The following is a 26,196-nucleotide window of genomic DNA, read 5'->3' as shown; positions in this document are numbered from 1 at the left end:
AGGACTCCCTTCTAGATTCAGCCAGAGGCAGCCTGGCCACAAGGTGCAGGCCATTCGTGCTTTCACAGACTCGCGGGGCTGGAGAGCAGCCTTTCGTCCCTCGGAAGTTGAAACAAAGTTGGAGAAACGCTTGGACACCTGCAGTTTAGGGCGACGCTGTCTGGGTGGAGGTGCCCGGGGCTGGAGGGCAAGGGGCGCACGTCTTCTTTTAGTGAAACCTCAAACGAGTCCCATTTCTTGGGGATGAGGTCAAGGTCTGCCAGAAGGTTCGGGCACGGAGAGATAAGTGTCTAGATGGGATTCCCTCCTCCACCCACACCCGATTCTCTAGTCTCCCAGAAGCGGTAGCAATTCCGGCTGGGACCTGACTGGAAAACTGCGGACTCAGCGTGCCAACCGGTCGACTTCTGAACGAAGGGGACCCCGAGGGCACGTCGTCACCTTTGCGCACCGGAGGTTAGCTAGCTACAGTGCATACCGACTGCGCTCCTACCTAGGGCGGAAGGGAGGCAGGGCCGGGGAGGCGGAGCTTGCGGGTCAGGACTGGGCGGGCGGACTGGGATGAGGTGCGGGGGGGGAGGAGAAAGGTTGCTTTGACTTCGGCGGCCGTGAGTTTCCGGCGCGCACCCCCGCCTCCCGTGTCCTGTGGTCTCGCCCGCCCCCGCTGCCATGTTGGATTGTGCGGCCCCCGCCGCAGCTGCTGCCGCCGCCGTTGCTGCTGCCTCTGCCACTGCCTGTGAAGAGCAAAAGTCGTGAGCTTAGGGCCGTAGCTGGTCGCTGAGGACACAGACAGCGAAGCCCCAGCAGCTGGGAATCTCCCTCCACCACCAAGCTCGAAAGGAGGTTCCCCCATCCCCCGCCTGCGGCCGGCTCCTCCTCGTCCTCCATCCCCCAGAATCCTTGCGAGATGCTGCGGCTCTGACTTCGCTCTTCCCCGCCCCTGTCATTGCAAGGGGGAGAACCACAGCCACCCGGCCGCCCCGCGGCGGAGGAGGACGAGGAAGACACGGCCCCGGCCCCGGCTCCGCCGGCCCCCGCCACCATGAGCAACAGCCAGCCGCTGCAGCAGCAGCAGCAGCCGCCGCCGCCGAGGAGAGTAACCAACGTGGGCTCGCTGCTCCTTACCCCGCAGGAGAACGAGGCACTTTTCAGCTTCCTCGGCAAGAAATGTGTGGTCAGTTTCCCGAAATTCACCGCCTCCATCTGGGGAAAGGGCAGAGGGCAGGGGGTCATCCCAGTAGCGCTGCCTCTGGTTTCCCCTTTCAGGGCCCGCCAGGGAGTCTGGGGCTGCAGGGGCCCGCGGCAGTGTCACTTTCCTCCCTTCAGGACCCGCCGGGGAGTCTGGGGGTGCAGGGGCCCGCGGCAGTGTTCCCTTCCCCGCCATCTCCGCCGCCCCCTCTCTTATCCCCTTCCTTCCTCAAACTTTACTCTCAGGCCGCTGGGGGCTGGCGAGAGATGGGTTCATTCTCCCCGGGAGTCTCCCCAACCTCAGAAAAGGAGCTTCTCTCCGGACTCACTTAACCCCCGAGTAGTCGTCAGCATCATCCGAAAAGATGATGGGGAGACGGAAGCTTAGAAATGAATGAAGTGTGCCAGGAAGCAGTCGGCCCCCCGCCCCCGGCTTTGGGCTCATGAAGCAAAATGCTTGGGTGCTTTGGGGTTGTATTCAAAGCACTTCCCTGGGCCCTTCCGTTTCCAATCGAAAGGACTGGTTAAAGCAGGAAATGCTGCGGCTCCTCCAGCGGAGCTTGTTTCTCCTACATTCTCACCCTGGCCTGATTCCTTCTTCCATCCCTCCCCTACCAGTGCTTGCCTTCCACTGGGGAGGTCTTGGGGGGTGGGTGGAGGGAAGAAAAGGAGTGGGGGGGGCGGGGAATGGATGCTTTTTTCCTCTCCGCCATGCGCAGTGGAAACATTCTCTTACTTCTCAGCTCCGGGGAAGGGTGGAGGGGCGGCTGAGCCTGAAGTCTTGGTTTGGGGTGGTGCGTCGGCTAACTCCAACCCCAGATGGCTGTTTGGGAGCGAGCCGTTCTACTGTGGGAAGGGGAAAATTGTGTTGTTGACGGAAGCGTTCGTTACTTGGGCTGTTGGTAGTTCTGGGGGTGGGGAGGTTTTTTGCATAGTGGTGGTGTAGGCCTTGTCAAACTTGGGCTGCTTCTCCCTGCTGGTGGCTTGGGGCAGGATTGTGGTTAAGTTTGTTGGAGAGCTGGCTTAGTTCTTCCTCTTACTTGTTACCACCTGCAGAGTTTTATGCGACCCGGGACCAGAGTCACAGCATAAGGGGAAAAAATTTAACAGAGAGATGTAATCATGCAGCAACCTTCCTGGGTAATATTAAGTTATGTTAGACCAGGCTACACCTGTTTGTACAAGAAGTCAGGATTAGAAAATTTCAGGAATGTTATCAGATTAATTGTTAACTATTCTGGAGTCGACCCTTTGTATACCGTGCAAGAATTGCAGTTTATAGACTGGATCATTCTATTTAATTACAAATACTTATAAACATTTTTCAAATTAAACTGATGAATGTTTGGCAATGATTCTGAGACAGCATAGGTTTTAGGAGATTTGGGCAATGAGTTGACATAGGTAAAGGGGTTGATGACAACGACAATGATAGGAAGGAGAAGTTTGTGGTTTATGGTGACTTTTGTCTATATCCATATTTTCTATTTTTGCAGGTGTGAAATATTTATTTAAACTTTAGATTCCTGTTTGCATGATTAATTTAAAAAAGTAATTTTAAATAATCACTTGAACAATAAAAATCATATATACAAATTTTAAGAAAAAAGAATTGAGTATTTTTAGAGTGCCTCCTATGTGCCAGGTGCTTTTTACACAATAACCCTGCAAGGCAGGTGTTATTATAATCCTTTTATTTGTAGCCCAGGAAACTAAAGTGGCTTACCTAGAAATCACTCTGCTAGAAATTGTTTAGGAGAGATTTGAATTCACATCTTTCTAACTCTAGGTCCAGCCCTCTATCCACTAGTTTTCTTAAGAGCATTATTCTTACAAAGATCTCTGTAAAGATCGTAGCACACTACTTCCATTGAAAGATATTTAGAATTTGAAAAAAAAATCCTACATGTGGGTATAGGTATATATATGTATGTAATGAATTACCTTATAGTTAAGATATCCTTTGAAATTTAATCAAATTATTACACTTGCTACATTTTCCAAATTGAAGAGGAAGTAATTTTTCATATCAGACAGGAAGGGAAATAACATTTGTATACAAGTATACTAAGTAATTACTGTGAGATTGCTATTGCTGCATTCTGATTCTCCCACTTTCGAAGAATGACTGGTTTGGAAGACCATTGAACACTCTTAATACTGAATAACATTGTGTTTCAGTGGTTTGAAGTGTAGTAGACCAAAAAGATTATTTTTTTTCCAACCACTTTTGTCATGTCATTCAATATCAGACAAAACAAACTCTTTGCTCTTCACTTATCCTTAACGACCCTATTTACACCTCTCTGGATGGAATTCAGTTCAGTTCTAGAAATAATAAGGCACTATGATAGGCACTGTGGGATAAAGTGACAATGAAGAAATAGTCTGCCTTCAAAGAGCTCACATTCTGCCAGAGGTAAGGGGTAGGGTGTTAAAACATAAATAGAGAATACAAAGTAATATGGAAAACCTTTAATAAATGGAACAGTCATGAAGGAGATAAGTCCTGAAAGGTGATGAGGATTCTGAGAGGTGATTCTAGCCATGGGGCAATGCTTGTATATCTGAAGTCAAAATATTCTCAAAAGTCAAAAAAAGTTCTCAGAACAGCTAGATAATAGTCCAGTTTATCAGGAACAGAGTGCTGGAAGGGGACAAGAATGTGAGATAAGTGGATAACTAAATTTTGGGGGCTTTTAAATGCATGATTAAGGAGCTTCTGTTTATCTAGAAGTTATAGGAAATCATCAAAGGCTTAAGGGTCTTGATTAGTGTTAAATAAAATATTTTTGTTTTAGGGAAAATTCTGTTTTAGATTCTTGCTGAATAATTATGTAGATGCCTTTTGGGGCCATCTGAATAATGGTATATTTCTGTAATCATAAGCAGTAGTAGTATTTAAGCATGTTGGAAATTCACTGTAGAAGAACAGATAATGCGCCAGGTTGTTAAGAGTGTTATATTGTCTACACTTGATTTGAGTTCAGTATATAAGGCTTTGTGGAGGAGATAAGTCTTCAAACTATATATCTTACAAGTGTTTTTAAGTGTACTGATGTACTTATTGTTATTAGACATCTCCCTACCCCCAGCAATTGTTTTCAAAATAAGTAAACCTATTTCTGATTAATCTTATTAAATCTTATTAAATCACAGGTTAAATTTTCTTATCTGGCTCTGTGGTTTGGTTGTTTTTTTTTTGTTTGTTTATTTTGTTTTTCTGTTTTTATTGGACCTGTGTTTTCATTGGTATTGGAACTTCCACTGAGGAAACTTGTTCTAACAACACAGATCACCTCCTTTATAATTTATAATTTTAAAGAGTTGCCTGGGGACACTGAAAGTTAAAGTGATTACTTGTCCATGGTTACACAAGCAAGTGTCAGAGGTAGGACTTGAATACATGTCTTCCTGACTTGACTTTCTGTTCACTACCCCTACACTGCTCCTTTAAAACCAAAACGAAAAACTTTTTTATAGAAAAGAATAATTCTACATGTTCTAAGTGGAAGTAAATATATGTAACCTTTTACTGAGGGACAAGGCAAGCAAGCCTTAAAGAGGAGTACTGCCACTACCTGATTCCCTTGATAGGATAGAGTGCTACTTTTCTGTATGTTTGCTTCTGGTTTGTTTCTTTCAAATGACTTAACTCATCTCTTTCAAGAAACCTTCCTTGATTAAGATAAATATGCTCTGCTCCTATTCCTCAGAATTTGTCCATACTAGAAAGTCCACTATTACCTTTTAACTTATTTATTTTTATTATTTTATTATTTTTTATTTTTAATTATATTGTATCTACCCAATTAGTCAGTAGAGAAGAGGTGTTCTATATTTTACAAGATACTTATAACTTATTATTAAGATTATAGTTTACAGCTAGGAGAGACCCTAAAGCTAATCTATTGTAAAATCCCATATTTCACAAGTAAGACCTGGAGAGGTTGACAAGATCACAAGTTGACAAGATCAACAAGATCACACTGGCAGAACAATTCTAGCCCTCTGACCAACTTCTTTTCCATAACACCAGAGTTTAGATGCTTAATAAAATGCTTTTCAATAGTGTGAAAGAAAATCATTGCTGCTACTTCAGACTTTGTTTTATTCTGTCCAGTCATTCCTACCTTTTCTAGATTAAACTTCTTTGGACTGTATATAGATCTGATTAAATAATTTCTGTGCCTAAAATCCATTTAGGACTTCCTGTAATCTCCCAAATAAAGTATTTGTTCCTTTAGATTCAAAAGCCCTCCAAACCAATCTGACTTTAATCGATTTTTCCATTTTAACTTCACACAATCTTCCTCCAGACTTAACTATTCATCAAACATGCCCAGAGGTTTTCTGCAGCAGTGCAGGAGGTGAATATACAACTAGGACAAAGAATTAGTCATTGGAAAGTCTTAATCTTTGTCACTTCAAGTATCTATCTCTCCTGATAAGATGGAGTGTTGTTAATTTTCTCTAAGTTCACCTTTGGTATCAGACCTACCCCTTCACCTTCAGAATCCCCAATTCCCATATGTTGAAGTCTTGTCATTGGCTCAAGACATTCCATTGACCTGCCAAATCATCCTTTTGTGTTGCCCATTTGGACATGTTTCCCACTTTACCTCTGCCTTTGGGTTCTCCTTACGTATTGTTTTCTCCCTATTATATTTCATTTTATGTTATACTTATTTTGACCTGCCTTTAATATCCCCTATTCAGTTCAACTCAACCAAAACATAAATACTTACTATGTACTAGGCATCATATAGTCTAGTAATATGCTAGAGATACAAAGATAAAATAATCTGACTATAAAGTATGAGGAAATTATATTCAGAGACAGAGGAGGAACAGCTGGTAGGATCAAGAGAGGTTTTGAGTTGGAGGCAGCAACTGGGGTAAGCATAAAACGATGGAGAGAGACTCCTTTAGTATGGAGTATGTTCCAGGCATAGAGAGTCTGCTGAGTTTGGAGATAGATAAATAGTCTAATTTAGCGAGAAGGGAGGGTACATAAAAGGGAACAGTGTGAAACAATTAGAGAAAAATAGGTTTGAGTCAAATTAAAGAAGGTTTTTAAATGCTAAGCTAAAGATTTTATGCTTTTATTCTAGAGGCAAAAGGGAGCCACTGAAGATATTTGGCCAGGTGAGTAACGTGGTCAGACCTTTTCATTAGGAAAATTATTTTAGCAGCTGTCTTGGAGGATATGTTGGAAGAGTAGGAGAAACTCTTGAGTATGGAGTCCAATATTTCAGGAAAGAGATAATAAAGACCAGGATTAGTCTAATGGTTAGATGAATAGTGAGAAGATTGGTTTCTGAGTGATGTAAATTATTGGATTATAAATTATTTGTCTTAGAGACAAAAATGGAAATTTTTGAAGAATGAGAGAGTAGATTTGGAACTGTTTGGCAATAGGGAAGGACAAGCGGGATAACAAATTTGAAAATTAAAGAGAGAAAAATTATCTAAGCAGGCAAATTTCTGGATGAGATAAATTGGGAGGGAATGGGATCAAGGACACAGGTAGACATTTAAATATACAAGGAGAAAGGCTGACTTCTCCAGAGTCTAGATTAAAAAGCAAGGAGATACCATTGAGATGATTTATAATATATAGAGTTGGAGAAAAAGGAGCTATTTCATGGATGGCCTCATTTTTACAGAGAAGTATTTGGTGAGGTTGCCTTGCTTATAGAGAGGTTATGGGTGTCATATAGGTGGATTAATGAGAGAATTAAAGAGAAGAAAGGCTTTGAATGTACACTAAGGGAAGTAGAACAATTAGATGTTTGTTTGCAAGAGCTATGATTTTTATCAGTTTAACTTCTGAAATCTTTTTAATTTTAAATTGAGTTAGTTTTTTTGCTAAGGGCTAGATATTGCATGGTTTTGCTGATTTCTCTGCTTATTTTAATAGATGCTTACTGATATCTTTTGTTTTTATATCACCTGTGGTTTTTCCCAACTCTTGCCCAGAGAGCCATCCTAAGCATTTTTTAAAGAGAGGAAAAAGAGGGGGGGAAATTGCAAAATTTATCAACACGTTGGAAAAATAAATTATGTTATGCATTTGTTCCACCTTCATGAAACCTACTTACCTCTGCAAAGTAGTGGGGAGGAAGTGTCCTGGTCTCTTTGGTAATGGAATATTCAGCTTTGGCTCACTGCTCACTGAACCTGTCAGTTCTCTGATCTATTGAGAAACCCTGAGAGGAGAAACCTCTCTCCCCTCTTTTTTTTTTTTTAAACCCTTACCTTCCATCTGGGAATTGATTCCAAGGCAGAAGAGTGGCCAGGCAATGGGGGTTAAGTGACTTGCCCAGGGTCACTGTAACAGTTAAATTAGTCTTTAGTAATAAAAGTATTATATCTTCAGAGGTTTATTAAAGATTATTAGAAATCAAGGATACAAAATAATAAGCCACGTGCCCAGGGCTGATCAGTCCATTCACAGCCTACTTACATGTTGCAATCTCTGAATAGAGGAAGAGAGAGTGTGAAGTAGGCAGAGCCCTTTAAATAATAATTTGTAATCTCACACTCAGGTGAGAACTCAGGTGAGATTATAGGGAATTCTGGGAAATACCAAGGACTTCTGGGGATTGAAGTCTGGGGTTCAAATCTCCATTTTTACATGCCCCCATTTGATTGTTATTGGGAACCCAGTTTCCCCAAAAGGATCATGAAAACATAATCAACTTAAAGATTACAATAATTTGAGGATAAGAGGAAAAAACAAAACAAAACCAATAATTGCTAGATGCATTGACAAAAAACCAGTTAGGGGGCAGTCCCCTTTGGCTTGAAAATATACATACAAATAAATTTTCAATCAACCACACCCAAAGCTCATTCTTGATCTTCTCTTGCAGCTTGTGGTCTGGAGGCATCTTCATGGTGTCTTCTCCAAACAGTTCAACTTCTGGATTCAGAGAGGTAGCATGTTTCTTAACCTAAAATTTCTTCTCATAAGGAATTTAAACTTCGCAATTTAAAATAATATTTTTTAATTCCCCCCCTTGAAGATGGTGATTGAAAAAGCACAGGGATCATTTAGGGATGCATGGTTGAGTTATGAGGTATATGAATCAATTGGCGAGAGAAATTAAAAAGACATCAGAAAAATCCAAATAAAAAAGATAATCTCTGGATGAAAATATAGACTATCAAAGTCTTATGTGTAAAAATTCTAACTAAAGGAAAAATAAATCTATAACAGGTCATTGAATTAGGGCCCAATTAAAATTATATAAGCAATTAAGCATTTACCCAGTCAGTAGCCAGGACTACAGAAAGTTTGCCACACTATGAAAGACAGAAAAGGGACTAGATTGTAGGAGCCAGGTTAGGAGCCAAGTTTGGAATACTCAGTCTGTAGGTATTTTCACGAAGAGTGTGGATACAAGGAAGGCCTACATCTTAATGTATGTTAAGCGGCACAACCTTGAATCTTCACACTAGGTTCAAGTCCTTTGTGTTGGTTTAGAAGTACATCAGTGCTTCCTGGATTGGTTTCTTTGTTGATCTGTGTGCTCTTGGCACAATTCAGGTTTTGCTTTGTGCTTCTTTGGCCCTGTGAAATGGCTCTTATGTATATCTTGTACTGGAATCAGACGGAATCATTAAGCAAAGTTCCAAAAATTTCTTTTAAACCCTTACCTTCTATCTTGGAGTCAATACTGTGTATTGGCTATAGATTTGAACCTAGGACTTCTAGTCTCTAGGCCTGGCTCTCAATCCACTGAGCCACTTAGCTGCCCCCCACCCACCAATTTTTTTTTTAAACAATTAGTGGCATCATTTTTATAGTCTCAAGTTTTGGGGGCATGCATTGACATTATAACAAATGTATGTTAAACTTATATTCCTGCTAAATCAAAAAAGTTAACGAAAACCTTAATACTGGTGATGTGTTTCAAATATAAAAAGGAGAGAAAAAAACAAAAAACTGAAATAGTATATTGCACATGCAAGAAAAATAAAATAAAAGTTTTAAAAATGTCGCTTATAATTATTGACACATTGTGTCAGCTAAGAAAATATAGAATACAAGGTTTTCTCACCAAAAATGAGATCCATTTCCTCTTCATATCTGGCCATGATCCACTGTGAGTACAAGCAAAGGAATTTTACAAAGTAACAGTTTTTTTTAATAAAGAACAGTAGTACAAATATGTAGGTATCAATATCCCCCAAATTCTTAATAGTCCAGTTAATTACAATAACAAACAAATCCACTATCATATTTCACATAAGTTGCTGTATGGCATTTTTAAAAGCCTATGCCAAACGTAGCAAATCTTTCAACCTTGGTAAACATATTTAAAAAAAGTAAAACTCATTTTGGGTCTAGAACATCATCAAGAAATCTAGATATCATTACAAAAAATGTGGTAGAGGAGTCTAGGAAAAACCCAAACCTCTGTACTGTTGATGTTGGGTAAAGTGAGCTGAAGAGTTATAAATGAGAGATGCACCTCTTTGGGGAGTGCTCTGGGGGTACTATATGCCCTGGGATTAACTTCCCAGCTCCTTGGTATCACATTTTTATAAATGTGGGAGGTGGGGATTATAATTGTATTTCACTTCAGCTACTAAAGTGGACCTTACCAGGGCTGATCAGCCCATTCACAGCCTACTTACAACATGTTGCAATCTGAGTAGAAGAGAGTGCGCGAAGGCGGAGAGCCCTTTAAATAATAATTTGTTGATCTCGCACTCAGGTGAGATTATAGGGAATTCTGAGAAGTACCAAGGACTTCTGGGGATTGAAGTCTAGGGTTCAAATCTCCATTTTTACAGTCACACAGCTAGGGAGTGTCTGAGGATAGATTTGAACCTAGGACCTCCAGTTTCTATGCCTGACTCTATCCACTGAGCAACCCAGCTGCCCCCTTCTCTCCCCTCTTAAGCTAGACGGGGAGAAATTAAGAAAATCCCTTTAACAAAATCCAAATCCTAATGCTATACTTTTTTGTGATTTTAATAAAAAGTCAGATTGTCAACAGCTTTTTCAGTTCTGTTCTAGTGAATAAAATACATTTTTTTCTTTACAAATATAGCAGTTTCATTATAAATTATAAATCTTTCTAGGAATTGTAGCTTTCTTTATAGCAGGGAATGTGGTCTCATGGAAATAAGAAGGGTCTTGGAATCAGCCTGGATTCCAATCTTGGCCTTGATAACAAGTCACTTACCTTCTATGAACTTCAGTATTATTGTCTCTAAAATGGATACTGATATTTGCATTGCTGCCACTCTTATGGAATCAAATTAGAAAATAGAGCACTTAAATATTAAAGTGGTCATAACATAAGCTGTCATTAGCATTAATGAATACTTAGCTTATTAATAAATTCTTCTTTGTTGTGAAGATTCCCAGAGGGAAAATAAGTTATTTCTTTGCTCACTCTTAATAGATCCTAGAAGTTTTTGCACATGTGAAGTTGAACACTTCTATATTTTAAACATTAAATGGTTTTATGAATCAGAAGTTTTTTAATGCATAAAAATATGCTGTATCATATAGTTTGCTCCCCCCAAATCTATCTTTTGCAGTACCTTTGTGCTAATAGCAACAGTAGGATCATAAGATAACATAATTATACAGTTATAATATTAGTATAGTGTGAAATTGGGATAACATGAATTTTTCTCTGATATTATACTCATAGAAAAATAGGTGTGGAAGCAATATGACCCTTTGGGACCAAAAATGAGAGATAGGGAAAAGGCTAAATATAGAGAGAACCTCTTCCTGAAAGAATTTCAACTAATAGCACCTTGGTTGTTTTGCAATTATTTGATATAATTTAACATACTATTTACTGTAGTAGTTTAGCTTATTTTATCTGAGCATTTTAGGTTCTTTGATTTCATTAAAAAAAACTTTTAAATGTTTTTTTTTTATTATTATGAGCTTGACAAAACTAGGCAATATTTATGAAGTTTTCCATATATAAAAAATGAAATCATTTGTAAAACCACAAATTTCATTAAATGCTTCATTATTAGCTTTATTGTGTCATGATTGGTCATTTCACTGACTCAGAATTCTTGTCTTTTAATTTTTGGAAAATTTTATATAATTAATTTAGAATATTTTCCCATGGTTATAAGATTCTTTTTCTTTCCCTCCCCTAGCCCCACCTTCTTCCCATTGCGGAGGAACAATTCCACTGGGTTTTACATGTGACATTGATCAAGAATTATTTCCATATTAATTGATATTTGCACTAGGGTGATCGTTTAGGATCTACATCTCCAGTGATATCCCCCTCAACCCATGTGATCAAGGAGTTGTTTTTCTACCGTGTTTCTATTCCCACAATTCTTCTTCTGAATGTGGATGGTGTTCTTTTTCCAAGGTCTCAGAATTGTTCTGGATCATTGCATTGCTGCTAGTAGAGAAGTCTGTTATGTTCTATTGTGCTACAATGTATCAGTCTCTACGTATAATGTTCTCTTGGTTCTGCTCTTATTCCTGGAGGTTGTTTAAATTTGTTTTTTCTTGACATTGTAGTCATTGTGTAAATTTTCCAAGTTCTGCTCACTTTACTTTTTGCCAGTTTTTAACAACTATAGCCTTATCAGTTTTCTCTGAAGTGTCCATGTTTACAGTTTTTCTTATAAAACAATAATATTCCAGAACATTCATATACCATAATTTGTTCATCCATTCACCAATTGATGAGCATTCAATTTGTTCCTAGTTTTTTACTACCAAAAAATGTACTGTTAGGAAGATTTTTGTACATATAGACCCTTTCTCTTTTGATCCCTTGGGGATATATGCCTACTAGTGGTATTGCTGCATCAAAGGATGTGCATATTGGGATAACTAGGTGGCTTAGTGAACAAAGTGCCAGGTTTGAAGTTGGGAGGCCCTGGGTTCAAATTGGGTTTCAGATCTGGCTTCAGAAACTTCCTCTGTGGCTAGTCACTTAACTTCAATTGCCTAGCTAGTCCTTACCTCTCTTCTGCCTAAGACAGAAGGTAAGGTTTTTTTGTTTGTTTGTTTTTAAAGGATGGACATATTTAGTGACTTTTTTTTTTAAACCCTTACCTTCCGCCTTGGAAACAATGCTGTTTATTGGTTCCAAGGCAGAAGAGTGGTAAGGGCTAGGCAATGGGGCTTAAGTGACTTGCCCAGGGTCACACAGCTGGGAAGTGTCCAGATTTGAACCTAGGACCTCCCGTCTCTAGGCCTGGCTCTCAATCCACTGAGCCACTCAGCTGCCCCCTTTAGTGACTTTTTAAACAAACTTAGAAAGCTTTCTAGGATCATTTTCAGTTCATAATTTCGCAAACAGTGCATTATTTTGTCTTCCTTTTTACAGCCCCTCCAACAATTACCATTTTCCTTTGTTGTCATCTTTGCCAATTTGATAGGTAAGCCATGGAACCTCAGAGTTGTTTTGATTTTTTAAAATCAATTTTCTACTGATACTTAATGTTGATTGATTGATCAAAGGTGGTTTTGAGGGTCAAATAGATAATATTTGTAAAATGCCTTATAAAATTAGTTGCTATTATTATTAAAACATATTTTCCTATTTGTTTTGTTTAACTTCTATTTTTACTGTACCCTGATTTGAAATCTTGATTGCTACTCTCTGAGGTATCCCCTCATTTTCCAATTTTTTGCCACCATAAAGAGTGCAGCTATGAATATTTTTGTACAAGTCTTTTTCCTTATTATCTCTTTGGGGTACAAATCCAGCAGTGCTATGGCTGGATCAAAGGGCAGAATCTTTTAGCGCCTTTTGGGCATAGTTCCAAATTGCCCTCCAGAATGGTTGGATTAATTCACAACTCCACCAGCAATGATAAATGTCCCAACTTTGCCATATCTCCTCCAGTGTTACTTTCCTTTGCTGTCATGTTAGCCAATCTGCTAGGTGTGAGGTGACACCTCAGAGTTGTTTTGATTTGCATCTCTCTGATTATAAGAGATGTAGAGCACTTTTTCATGTGCTTATTAATAGTTTTGGTTTCTTTAACTGAAAATTGCATATTCATGTCCCTTGCCCATTTATCAATTGGAGAATGGCTTGATTTTTTTTGTACAATTGATTTAGCTCTTTATAAATTTGAGTAATTAGACCTTTGTCAGAGGTTTTTGTAATGAAGATTGTTTCCCAATTTGTTGCTTCCCTTCTTATTTTGGATGCATTAGTTTTGTTTGTACGAAACCTTTTTAATTTGATGTAGTCAAAATTATTTATTTTACATTTTGTGGTTTTTTTTTCTAACTCTTGCTTGGTCTTCAAATCTTTCCTCTCCCAAAGATCTGACATGTATAATATTCTGTGTTCACCTAATTTACTTATAGTTTCCTCCTTTATATTCAGGTCATTCACCCATTCTGAGTTTATCTTGGTATAGTGTGTGAGATGTTGATCCAACCCCAATCTCTCCCATATTGCCTTCTAATTTTCCCAGCAGTTTTTATCAAATAGTGGATTTTTGTCCCGAAAGCTGGGATCTTTGGGTCATAGACTGTCTTGCTGAAGTCACTTACCCCGAGTCTATTCTACTGATTCTCCTTTCTGTCTCTTAGTCAGTACCATATTGTTTTGATGACCAATGCTTTTATAGTATAGTTTGAGATCTGGGACTGCAAGGCCCCCTTCCTTCGCATTTTTTTCATTATTTCCCTTGATATCCTTGATCTTTTGTTCTTCCAAATGAACTTTGTTATAGTTTTTTCTAATTCAGTAAAAAAGTTTTTTGGTAGTTCAATGGGTATGGCACTAAATAATGGTGACTTTTTTATATCATTGCTAGAATATATATGGGAGTGCCAATCTACTTTATGGCTTTTCTTGCTATCATCTTCATTGGAAATTGTCCCATTGACTTTGTTATGAAACTGTTCACATGTTGGGAATGTTTCAGGGATTGGGGAGAGATAGATGTTTACATTCTGGTGGTAAAGTTTTAGTAGTTTCTCTGTAGACCCCTTGGCTCTTGATCTCCACCAACACTAACCACAGACAAAAAAGTCCTTGGTGTATGGGAATGAAGGAAACACACTAACTCTTCCTCTCAGTATTTCAGTGTTCTCCACCTCTCTTCTGACATCTTTTCTGTGGCTAGTGTAAACCTTAAAATTTCTTAGACTTGTGAATGTTGGAAATTTCACCATTGGAAGGTTTCATGCTTGTAGGGAATTTCCTACTGATAGTGGGAACTCTATTGGAATGTGGACCCCATTGGCATGGGAGGTTCCTCCTCCTCCCTTCTTAAGATTACTTTAGGACAGAAACCTTTTGCTGAACAATGGAAAGGGCTTTGACCTATGCTTAAGCATAGAACAGGAAGTTCTTTGAGTCATGATTGATTTTAGAATTGATACAATAGAGATACTTGGAATGACAGAACCAGGTCTTGGAACTTCCAATCTCCACCCTGCTCAGAGTAACAGAATTTAGGAAGGGCTGCAGCAAAGGATCAAGATTTAATTATTTGAGAATATGACCTTCCATAGACATGTGCAAAGCCACAGACCTCTGGGCGGTCCTGGGTTAAGCTAGAGGCACATTGGCACAGGGAAGACATGGACAGTGATTGGTAGATGTGAGAACTGAGGGGAAGGAACTTGGATGGTTTCCTTAAAGATAGTGGGGCCTGAGGACTGAGGGAGGTTGGAGAGTTTTTGCTCTGAGAGGTTGTGCTCTGAGAAGCTTGCTCTGAAGGAAGCTGGAGGTGGAGGCCCCTGAGACTGTTTCTCCATTTTGGTCACGTGAGTGATAGGAACTGATCTCTTTTCTTTGCCTCAGCTATCTAAGGGCTTGGGCCTTTTGGCCCAGCCTAAACAGAGGGGATATTTAAGCCCTATTCCCTTCTCTCTCTCTCTCTCTCTCTCTCTCTCTCTCTCTCACTCTCTCACTCTCTCTCTCACTCTCACTTTTCTTCCTCCTGTTTGTAATTAAACTCCATAAAAGGTTGACTGCTGACTTGAGTTTTCATTAAGGAATTACATAGCTGAATTCCTTGGCGACCTTAAATTAATATATATCAGTCTTTTAAAGTGATTTCCTTGTCACACTAGACAAAATGATCCCTTGATCTTTTTTCAAGTGAAGCATTATTTTAACTTGTGTAGTTTTTCTATAGAAATCTCTTTCCAGAAGGAGTTGTGAGTCTGAAAATAGGCTAAGTAGATAGACAGGAAATAATAAAGGTACAGAGGAACAACTTGAGATGTTAGAATTTTATAAGAGAGGAGAGAAATTCAACTGAATTATCAAGGGACAAGTATTGTTAAACTTCTATGCAGGTTTTGGAAAAGTGTTTGGGGGAATTGCAAATATGTTAAATATTATGATATATTATATAATTTTTAAACAAAAAACTTTCTACTTTATTATGTTTTATACATCTGTGATCTCCTCAATATTGATATCCATGACTCTATGTTGATCTTGTCCTGAAAATTCTCCACAGAAGGTCTTTCCAGCATGCTTGGAGCCTTCTTATGTGTCTTTTAGTGTTGACTTTTTTTTTTCCTGTATTAATGGTTAGATCAAACTTTTTTGAAGAATATTCCTAGATTACATATGGAGAAACAGACCTAACCACACTAAACAAAAGTGATACACACCTAATCATGGAAATAAGGATCACTCCAACTCTTCTAATTCTTAAGTATATATTCTTAATCCTAATATGCTGCCTGATGCAGGCTTATATTAGAAGAGGACAATATCTAGAACAGACTCAACAAATCTGGGTGCCCCATTGCCATGGTGCATAGAAATTTCTCTAGATAAGATTATGTGGAAATTGCTAGATATGCACTTTGCTCTATCTGCTGTGGTATGATAAATATTTCACTTTTATCTGGTTTGGTAGGCTTCTCTTCACCTCTAGGTATAGTAAACAATAGAGACTTATTAGCTTAATTTAGGACTGACTTGTATACTCAAAATTAATTTGTTGAGTATTGATTTAGAACACATTTTAATAGATCAAAACTATAAATCTGAAGCTAGATTGTTATAGGGAGGGGGGAGCTTAATTTATGCTGTTTACTTTTAGTTTTTAAAAAGCTCAAACATTTATTAAAGGCACACTGTGTGTATAGAACAGCTCTGAACACTGGGAATACAGAGACATAAGACGCCAGTCCCTGAGTGGAGAAACAGTACTTAACAGTACATAATAACATCAGTAATGAGATAACTGTAACATGATAGATGTCAAGTGAATATTACCCAAAAAAAGTTAAGAGCTCAAGAAAAAGCAAGGGAAGATTTCACAAAGGACACGAAACATGAAGAACTTAAGAGAGAAGAGGGAAATTCATTCTAGATAAGATAATGGTATAACTAAGTAACCTGTTTCCAGCACATCTGGAGAAAAATGAATGAACCAGTTTGGTTAGAACACTGTGTTTACAGAAAGATTAAAAAATAAGAGAAAACTTCTTGAAGTTTAAATTTTACCTTGTAAGAAATAAGGAAGTCTCATGATGGTAAATGCCTGTAATTACTGCTACTGGAGAGGTTGAGGTTGGTGCTTGTCTTCAGTGTTCAGGGGTCTACCTTAAGTCCCCATATCAACAGTGGTGAGCTTCCTGGGAGCAGGGGCACCCTCATCCAGGTCAGAAACAGAACTAGTCAAAGCTTCTTTGACAAAAAGAAGAAAAGGAAAGAAATGAGAAGCTAATGTGCAGCGGCTGAGTGACTAGGGATGAAAATGACTTTATGAAGGAAAAACAGTTCTTGGTGTTGGATATAGGAAGAGGAGATAGTCACAAATGGGACATTATTGATTCTCCCCTGTACCACAGTGCCTCACTGAGAGAGAAAATTGGTAATAATATACATTTATTAAACACTTTATCATATGCAAAGTAAGATATTACTTGCTTTCCGGGAGCTCTGATTCTAAGAAAAGTTTTAATTCCAAATCAGAGAAGTCCCATAATCCTTAAGGGGCAGTGGCAAAATAGATAGTAATGCCTCTTATTTAGAGTCATTTCCATTAATAAAATATCAGTTTCTGTATTTGAACCATTAGATAATTGAAAAGGACTTTGGTGCTAAGAACTTTCTAGGTCTTCAGGAACTGACTCTAGTACCTGCAAGAAGTATTACTCACTTGACCTACCTAAAGCAGTATTTTGTAACAGGCAAACCAAAGAAATACCACCTTGATCAGCATCTCACCTCAGATGCCTGGGCTCGAGATAACCTGGGACCCTGACTTGGGAATAGTATTATTTCCAGTCCAGTGTCTATAGCCATCATCCTTGGAAGTGACCAGATGCAGTCTGGCAACTAATCCTGTGGGTGTTGATTGGTTATGGGAGACAAATGACAATGAGAAATACATTCTAAATGTTTGTTATACTCAAATCCCAGTCTCCCTATATTCTTCCATCCTTCTATTTAGACTCTACCTTAGATATCTTGTACCATGTGGCAGAAGTGGTAAATAGTTTTGGTAAATATATATATTCTCAACTCAAATCCCATATTCACTTTTAGCAGATTTTTTTGGGTCAGGCTGTATTTTACTAAAAAGGCAGGAAAAAGTCCATCTCAATCTCCCACATTTACTTTTCTTCATCTAAAAATTATTTCTTTGTTAAATAAGCTCAAGAGCTGGGAATGAAGTACCTCTTCTCTTCTCCCAAACCCTGCCCTTACCACTGGTCTAACTAGGCTAGCTTTCCCAATATGTGGGTGGCAGTTGGTTAACAGTAGGGGATAGATAGTGCCTTTTCCATAGGACCTGTTTCACTAACTATTGAGATATTGACTATGAGACCTGATCTGTTGCCAGATTTTCTCTCTCAATATTACAGTAGCCTTTTTTGTTGTTTTTCTTTTTGCCTTATATTACTCCCTGCTTCATTAGATCTTCTAGCTTAGCAATGTTAAAGCAATTTTTCTACATCTTTGTCACCTTTCCTTCTCAGTTGTCTCCCCGTTAATTTGAGGATCAAATATAAAGTCCTCCATTAGGCATTTAAGGACTGAAACAGACTTACCCTTCCTATCTTTTCCATCTTCTTACATTTTATTCCCATTCAGATATTCAGTTCTGTTACACTGGCCTACTTATTATTTGCTTTTCCATCTTCCACATCTTTGCCTTTGTACTAGATATCATACCTACAAAGCTTTCATTCTTTACCTTAGCCTCCTATTTTATCAGATTCTATCACGATTCTCCTTAAGGGGGCAGCTGGGTAGGTCAGTGGATTGAGAGCCAGGCCTAGAGACAGGAGGTCCTAGGTTCAAATCTGGCCTCAGACACTTCCCAGCTGTGTGACCCTGGACAAGTCACTTAATTCCCATTGCTTAGCCCTTACCACTCTTCTGCCTTGGAACCATACACAGTATTGATTCCAAGATGGAAGGTAAGGGTTTAAAAAAAAAAAAGATTCACCATAAATCTTTCTGTGGAAAACTTTTTCCCCACCCTCCAGCTTCTTGTGCCTTCCCTTTAAAACTCCTTTTTATCTTCTCTGTGGTAGATCTTGCATGTACTTAGTTACATGTCCTCTGAATTAGAATGTGAGTCCTTCAAAGGTTAGAATGGTTTTGTCTTTCTTTGTATTCCCAGTGCTTGTTTGGTAACTGGCATGTAATAAGCACTTAATTGGTACTTGCTAAGTTACATTGAAGACCCTGCTGGAGTTAGATATAGATGACAGGGATTTATACCAAGGCTAGAATTATTCTTAGACTCATAGAAAAGACTAGATGATCTCCAAGATCTTTCTAGAATTGCCTGAATGGAAATCAAAGTTGAGATGAGTCAAGATTGTTGCTTGTCATAGGGAAAGGTGAGGGGACAAGAGAGTATAGGTTAGATTGGGTAAGAATCAAATGTTGCCAGAATTGGATTGGATGAAGGAAGAGGATGAATGATTGCTGATCATGATGAAGATAAAGATCAGAAGTAGAAGTCAAAGAATTTGATGTCTTGAAAGTAGAGAGTTTTGAATGTAAAAACCAAGTTCTCAAATGAGGTATATAGTCCTGTTGTTAGTAGGTTCCTAAGGTGGACTAGAGATGAAACTCTGAAGTCCAGGAAAAAGTCAGTGTCAGGAAATATAATGAAGTCATCAAGGATGGTGATAGATGTCTTAAATGAATCACTAAAATTACTAGAGAAAATGGAACTGCTAAGATTTCTTGGTTCTTGGTGAGCTGGAGGATAGATTCATAGATTTGACCAAACCATTTCCCTAGGGGGAAGCTTCATTGTTTTCCTTTTGCATCTAGAATCAATATAGTCCCTTATTATTATTTATTACAAGAACTAATTACAAATTCTGGTATACAATGCCCTTCCCAATCTGATTGCAGCATCTCTCTAGATGGAGTTCACATTAATCTTCATACACTCAAAATTGCAGCCTTGTCTGTTCTTTCTGCCTGACATTCCATCTCCTGCTGCTATTCCTTTTGGCTTCTTAGTATTACAACTTTCAAGGCAACACTCCAGGAACACTTCTAGGGCTATGAAGTCTCTCCTTATTTCTCAGGATTTAAGTGATCTCCCTCAGGATCATCTTATATTTGTTTGTTTTGTTTGGACTTAATTGCATATACTTTGTTTCTCTCCAGTAGAAAATAAGCTCCATGGCAGTGTTTTTGGGGGTTTTGCCCTTCTGATTCCAGTCCTTAGCACAGTGTTTTTTGAATGAATGAGTGAAGTTAATTTTCAGTATGGTAGAGATATGAAATAGAAAAAGGTAAACTGAGGGAAACTTTTTCTTTTGCAATGACTGCTGTCCTTTGGCTTTGACTAGAGAGAACTGCTAAGGGAACCTGAAGCTGCTTATCTGTAATGGACGTAGGAATGAGAAATGCTGAGGGATGCTGATACACAGAGATGCTGGTACACAGATGCTGCCACACAGATGCTGGTACACAGGGGACTGCTCTGGGGAATGCTCTGGGGTTTGCCTACTGATCCCTACTGATGACTTATGGATCAGTATATCTTTCTAACTTCCTCCCCCCTTCACTCCCTCTCTTCTCCAACTCTCTCCTCCCTTGCCTCCCTCACCTCCCAATTCTTCTTGAAGCCTTTGGCTTCTTTCCTCCCCCCCTTGAGTAAACTATAAAGATACTCTTTTCCTTTCCTTTTTCAAGCCAAAGGGTTTATTGGGATAACAGGATGGGAAACTGAGGTGAGATGGATGAGGATTCCTGATCTAAGATGAGGGTTTGAGAAAGTAGTCCAGTCATAAGCTGTGACTAAGACATTTAGGGAGATGGAGGACAACAGCTGTTCAAAATCTTCTTTCTTCTTCACAAAATCGGCAAGGTCTCTCAGCTTAATTTCTGAATCCCCCCCCCCCCCCCAGGGTCCTTCAGTCTGAGACAACTCCCCAAGAAAGAAAACAAAGTTCAAAGTCTCCCAGTTTCTCCTGGCCAGCTCAACTCTTAAATAGATCACCAACTCAAAAGCCAAGTTTCTCCTTCTTGTCAACTTCAACTGTCCAAAGCCAGAGAACCCCAAAATCAAGTCAACCCCACAAGGGTGTTTCAATCAGCTTCCAACCTCCAGAGAGAGTGACTCCAAGTCAAGTCACCTCCCCCTGGTCAGCTCAACTGCCAACTCCTGGGAACCTTCCCTTTTGGAAACTCCTTCTTGATTGACAATCAGGTCCCCAGCCCTGGTTCTTGCCTCTTGGCTTACAAGTTCTCTCTCTCTCCATGCCTCTACCACAGATGGCAGTGAGAATGTGAAGAATATAATATAAATGGATACTGAGGAGTTCAAATGATGAAGGGCTCTACATCAGTAGTGGTGGAATAATTGTCTGGAAATAACAATGGACCAAGAATAGAATGAGTCCTCTTCCTTTCCTGCTGTTATGTGTCAGTCACTCTGAGAAGAAGCACTAGGGAATCAAAGGAAGATAAAAAACAATTCTCACTATTGAGATGAAGAGGTTTGAGATGATGCATTCTTTACTAGTCTTATCTGTGAAGCAAGCCAAGTTCAAGTTTCTAAGGCAGAAGTAGCATTCGAAGAAGAGATTGAAAGAAAAAGGAAGTTCGCCTGTAGTGAGACAGTAAACCAGTTATAAACCTGAAGGAATTTAATAGAGGAATGGATAGGAGGAGAGAGAATTAGAGCTGAGGTAAGTAGAAAGCAGAGAGTTTGGTTAAGGGGTAGAGGCAAAGCTTGCTTTAGGAAGGAAGCAGAAGGTTGGGAGGTAGCTTACATCTTGGATCATTGAAAGTAGAGGGATGAATTGGCAATTTATTACTTAAAGGGTTTTAGAGGATCCATATTCCTCCATGTTGGATTTAAAAGATTGCTGTGAGAAAGCTATTTTATAATCTCTTCAGTTTCTTTATATGACAAGGATTCCTCAAAATTCTTAAGTGCACTTTTATGTGCTTTAGTGCACTCTTATGTTCTTAGTGTACTTTTATTTATTTATTTATCTTTAAAATATTTTATTTGATCATTTCCAAGCATTATTCATTAAAGACATAGATCATTTTCTTTTCCTCCCCCCCACCCCCCATAGCCAACGCGTAAATCCACTGGGCATTACATGTTTTCTTGATTTGAACCCATTGCTATGTTGATAATATTTGCATTAGAGTATTCATTTAGAGTCTCTCCTCTGTCATGTCCCCTCAACCGCTGTATTCAGGCAGTTGCTTTTCCTCGGTGTTTCCACTCCCACAGTTTATCCTCTGCTTATGAATGGTGTTTTTTTCTCCTAGATCCCTGCAGATTGTTCAGGGACATTACACCGCCACTAATGAAGAAGTCCATTACGTTCGATTATACCACAGTGTATTAGTCTCTGTGTACAATGTTCTCCTGGTTCTGCTCCTCTCGCTCTGCATCACTTCCTGGAGGTCGTTCCAGTCTCCATGGAATTCCTCCACTTTATTAATCCTTTTTGCACAATAATATTCCATCACCAACATATACCACAATTTGCTCAGCCATTCCCCAATTGATGGGCATCCCCTCGTTTTCCAGTTTTTAGCCACAACAAAGAGAGCAGCTATGAATATTTTTGTACAAGTTTTTGTGTCCATTATCTCTTTGGGGTACAAACCCAGCAGTGCTATGGCTGGATCAAAGGGTAGATATTCTTTTGTCGCCCTTTGGGCATAGTTCCAAATTGCCCTCCAGAAGGGTTGGATCAGTTCACAGCTCCACCAGCAATGAATTAATGTCCCTACTTTGCCACATCCCCTCCAGCATTCATTACTTTCCTTTGCTGTTATGCTAGCCAATCTGCTAGGTGTGAGGTGATACCTCAGAGTTGTTTTGATTTGCATCTCTCTGATTATAAGAGATTTAGAACACTTCTTCATGTGCTTATTAATAGTTTTGATTTCTTTATCTGAGAACTGCCTATCCATGTCCCTTGCCCACTTATCAATTGGAGAATGGCTTGATTTTTTGTACAGTTGATTTAGCTCTTTATAAATTTGAGTAATTAAACCTTTGTCAGAGGTTTCTAGGAAGGATTTTCTCCCAGTTTGTTGTTTCCCTTCTGATTTTAGTTACATTGGTTTTGTTTGTGCAAAAGCTTTTTAATTTGATGTAGTCAAAATTATTTATTTTACATTTTGTGATTCTTTCTATGTCTTGCTTGGTTTTAAAGTCTTTCCCCTCCCAAAGGTCTGACATGTATACTATTCTGTGTTTACCCAATTTACTTATGGTTTCCTTCTTTATGTTTAAGTCACCCATTTTGAATTTATCTTGGTGTAGGGTGTGAGGTGTTGATCTATTCCTAGTCTCTCCCACACTGTCTTCCAATTTTCCCAACAGTTTTTATCGAATAGTGGATTTTTGTCCCAAAAGCTGGGATCTTTGGGTTTATCGTATACTGTCTTGCTGAGGTCGCTTTCCCCCAGTCTATTCCACTGATCTTCCTTTCTGTTTCTTAGCCAGTACCAAATTGTTTTGATGACTGCTGCTTTGTAATATAGTTTAAGGTCAGGGCCCCCATCATATGTATTTTTTTTTCATTCTTTCCATGGATATCCTTGATCTTTTGTTGTTCCAAATGAATTTTATTATGGTTTTTTCTAAATCAGTGAAGAAGTATTTTGGTAGTTCAATGGGTATGGCACTAAATAGATAAATAAGTTTGGGTAGGATGGTCATTTTTATTATATTGGCTCATCCTATCCATGAGCAGTTAATGTTTTTCCAATTGCTCAAGTCTAGTTTTAGTTGTGTGGAGAGTGTTTTGTAGTTGTGTTCATATAGTTCCTGTGTTTGTCTCGGGAGGTAGATTCCTAGGTATTTTATTTTGTCTAAGGTGATTTTGAATGGGATTTCTCTTTCTAGTTTTTGCTGCTGAGCTGTGTTGGAGATATATAGAAAAGCTGATGATTTATGTGGGTTTATTTTGTATCCTGCAACTTTGCTAAAGTTGTTGATTATTTCAATTAGCTTTTTGGTTGAATCTCTAGGATTCTTTAAGTAGACCATCATGTCATCTGCAAAGAGTGATAACTTGGTCTCCTCCTTGCCTATTTTGATGCCTTCAATTTCTTTTTCTTCTCTAATTGCTACTGCTAGTGTTTCTAGTACAATGTCAAATAGTAGAGGTGATAATGGGCATCCTTGTTTCACTCCTGATCTTATTGGGAATGCATCTAGTTTATCCCCATTGCAGATGATATTAGCTCATGGATATATATATATATATGTATATATATATATATACTGTTTATTATTTTTAGGAATGACCCTTCTATTCCTGTGCTTTCTAGTGTTTTTAATAGGAATGGGTGTTGTATTTTATCAAAGGCTTTTTCTGCATCTATTGAGATAATCATGTGGTTCTTGTTGGTTTGCTTGTTAATGTGGTCAATTATGTGGATGGTTTTCCTAATATTGAACCAGCCCTGCATCCCTGGTATAAATCCTACTTGATCATGGTGGATGACCCTTCTGATCACTTGCTGAAGTCTTTTTGCTAGTATCCTATTTAAGATTTTTGCATCTATATTCATTAGGGAGATTGGTCTATAGTTTTCTTTCTCTGTTTTTGACCTGCCTGGTTTTGGAATCAGTACCATGTTTGTGTCGTAAAAGGAGTTTGGTAGAACTCCCTCTTTGCTTATTATGTCAAATAGTTTGTATAGTATTGGGATTAACTGTTCTCTGAATGTTTGATAGAATTCACTGGTGAATCCATCAGGCCCTGGGGATTTTTTCTTAGGGAGTTCTTTGATGGCTTGTTGGATTTCATTTTCTGATATGGGATTATTTAAGAATTCTATTTCTTCTTCTGTTAGTCTAGGCAGTTTGTATTTTTGTATATATTCATCCATGTCACCTAAATTGGTGTATTTATTGCCATATAATTGGGCAAAGTAATTTTTAATGATTGCCTTAATTTCCTCTTCATTGGAGGTGCTGTCCCCCTTTTCATCTTTGATGCTGTTAATTTGCTTTTCTTCCTTCCTTTTTTTAATTAGATTGACAAGTACTTTGTCTATTTTGTTTGTTTTTTCAAAGTACCAGCTTCTTGTCTTATTTATTAGATCAATAGTTCTATCACTTTTGATTTTATTAATTTCTCCCTTAATTTTTAGGATTTCTAATTTGGTTTTCTGCTGGGGGTTTTTAATTTGATCGCTTTCGGATTTTTTCATTTGCATTTCCAATTGATTGATCTCTGCTCTCCCTAGTTTGTTAATATAAGCATTCAGGGATATGAATTTACCTCTGATTACCGCTTTGGCTGCATCCCAAAAGGTTTGAAAGGATGTCTCGCCATTGTCATTTTCCTCGATGAAATTATTAATTGTTTCTATGATTTCTTCTTTAAACGATTTTGGAGTATCATATTGTTTAAATTCCAATTAGTTTTTGATTTGGTTTTCCATGTACCATTACTAATCATTATTTTTATTGCCTTGTGATCTGAGAAGGCTGCATTCATTATTTCTGCTTTTCTGCATTTGTGTGCTATGTTTCTGTGACCTAATGTATGATCAATTTTTGTGAATGTGCCATGTGGTGCTGAGAAGGTGTATTCCTTTTTATCCCTATTTATTTTTCTCCATGTCTATTAATTCTAATTTTTCTAAGATTTCATTCACTTCTTTTACCTCTTATTTATTTTTTGATTTGATTTATCTAAATTCGATAATGGTTGGTTTAAGTCTCCCACTAATATGGTTTTATTGTCAATTTCTTCCTTCAATTCTCCTAGTTTCTCCATTAGAAATTTGGGTGCTATATTATTTGGTGCATACATGTTGATTAATGATATTTCCTCATTGTCTAAAGTCCCTTTTAACAAAATATAATTACCTTCCCTGTCCCTTTTGATCAGGTCTATTTTTGCTTTGGCTTTATCAGATGATATGATTACCACTCCTGCCTTCTTTCTGTCAGTTGAGGCCCAGAAGGTCTTACTCCATCCTTTAATTCTGACCTTGTGGGTGTCAACCCGCCTCATGTGTGTTTCTTGAAGACAACATATGGTAGGGTTTTGGATTCTAATCCATTGTGCTAGTCGTCTACGTTTTATGGGTAAGTTCATCCCATTCACGTTCAAAGTTATGATTGTCATTTGTGGACTTCCTGGCATTTTGATATCCTTCCCTAATTCTAACCTTTTCTTCTTCGGCTCTACCTTTTAGTCCAGTGATTTACTTTGAATCAGTCCCCCTTGTTCCCTCCCTTGATGTTTCCCTTTTTAGTCCCTCCCTTTTTGTTCCCTCCCCCTCCCCACTCTCTTTCCCTCCCTTTTTGTTTTCCCTTCTCCCTACCCTTGTTGGGTAAGATAGAATTCAAGATCCCAATGGATCTGGATGTTTTTCCCTCTCAGAGTTGATTTCCCTGAGATTAAGGTTTAAGTAAAAAACCTTCTCTTCCTCTCCTTCTTAGAGGAGTTTTCTTCCCCTCCCCTTCCCATGTGAATCTTTGTGTGAGAAAGATTATTCTATTTGGTCTTTCTTTACCCCCTATTTATACATTACATTTTCCCCACATGTTAGTATACATAGATTGAGAGAA

At 38.6% G+C, this 26,196-nt stretch overlaps 1 protein-coding gene across 2 annotated transcripts in view; it reads left to right on the top strand.

Annotated features, from left to right (window-relative positions):
- Positions 1-726: 726 nt before the first annotated feature.
- Positions 727-26,196, top strand: part of WASL (WASP like actin nucleation promoting factor) — a 99,491-nt gene continuing 74,021 nt past the window's right edge. For both annotated transcript variants that reach the window (XM_007504239.2, XM_007504238.2), the window contains exon 1: positions 727-1,174. In XM_007504239.2, coding sequence (XP_007504301.2) covers positions 1,043-1,174 — 132 coding nt within the window. In that variant the 5' untranslated portion in view covers positions 727-1,042. The remainder of the gene's footprint in view (positions 1,175-26,196) is intronic.

Source organism: Monodelphis domestica, chromosome 5 (genome assembly GCF_027887165.1).
Source record: "Monodelphis domestica isolate mMonDom1 chromosome 5, mMonDom1.pri, whole genome shotgun sequence".
In the NCBI taxonomy this organism is placed as follows: Eukaryota; Metazoa; Chordata; class Mammalia; order Didelphimorphia; family Didelphidae; genus Monodelphis; species Monodelphis domestica.
This window is presented reverse-complemented; position numbering and strand designations above follow the sequence as displayed.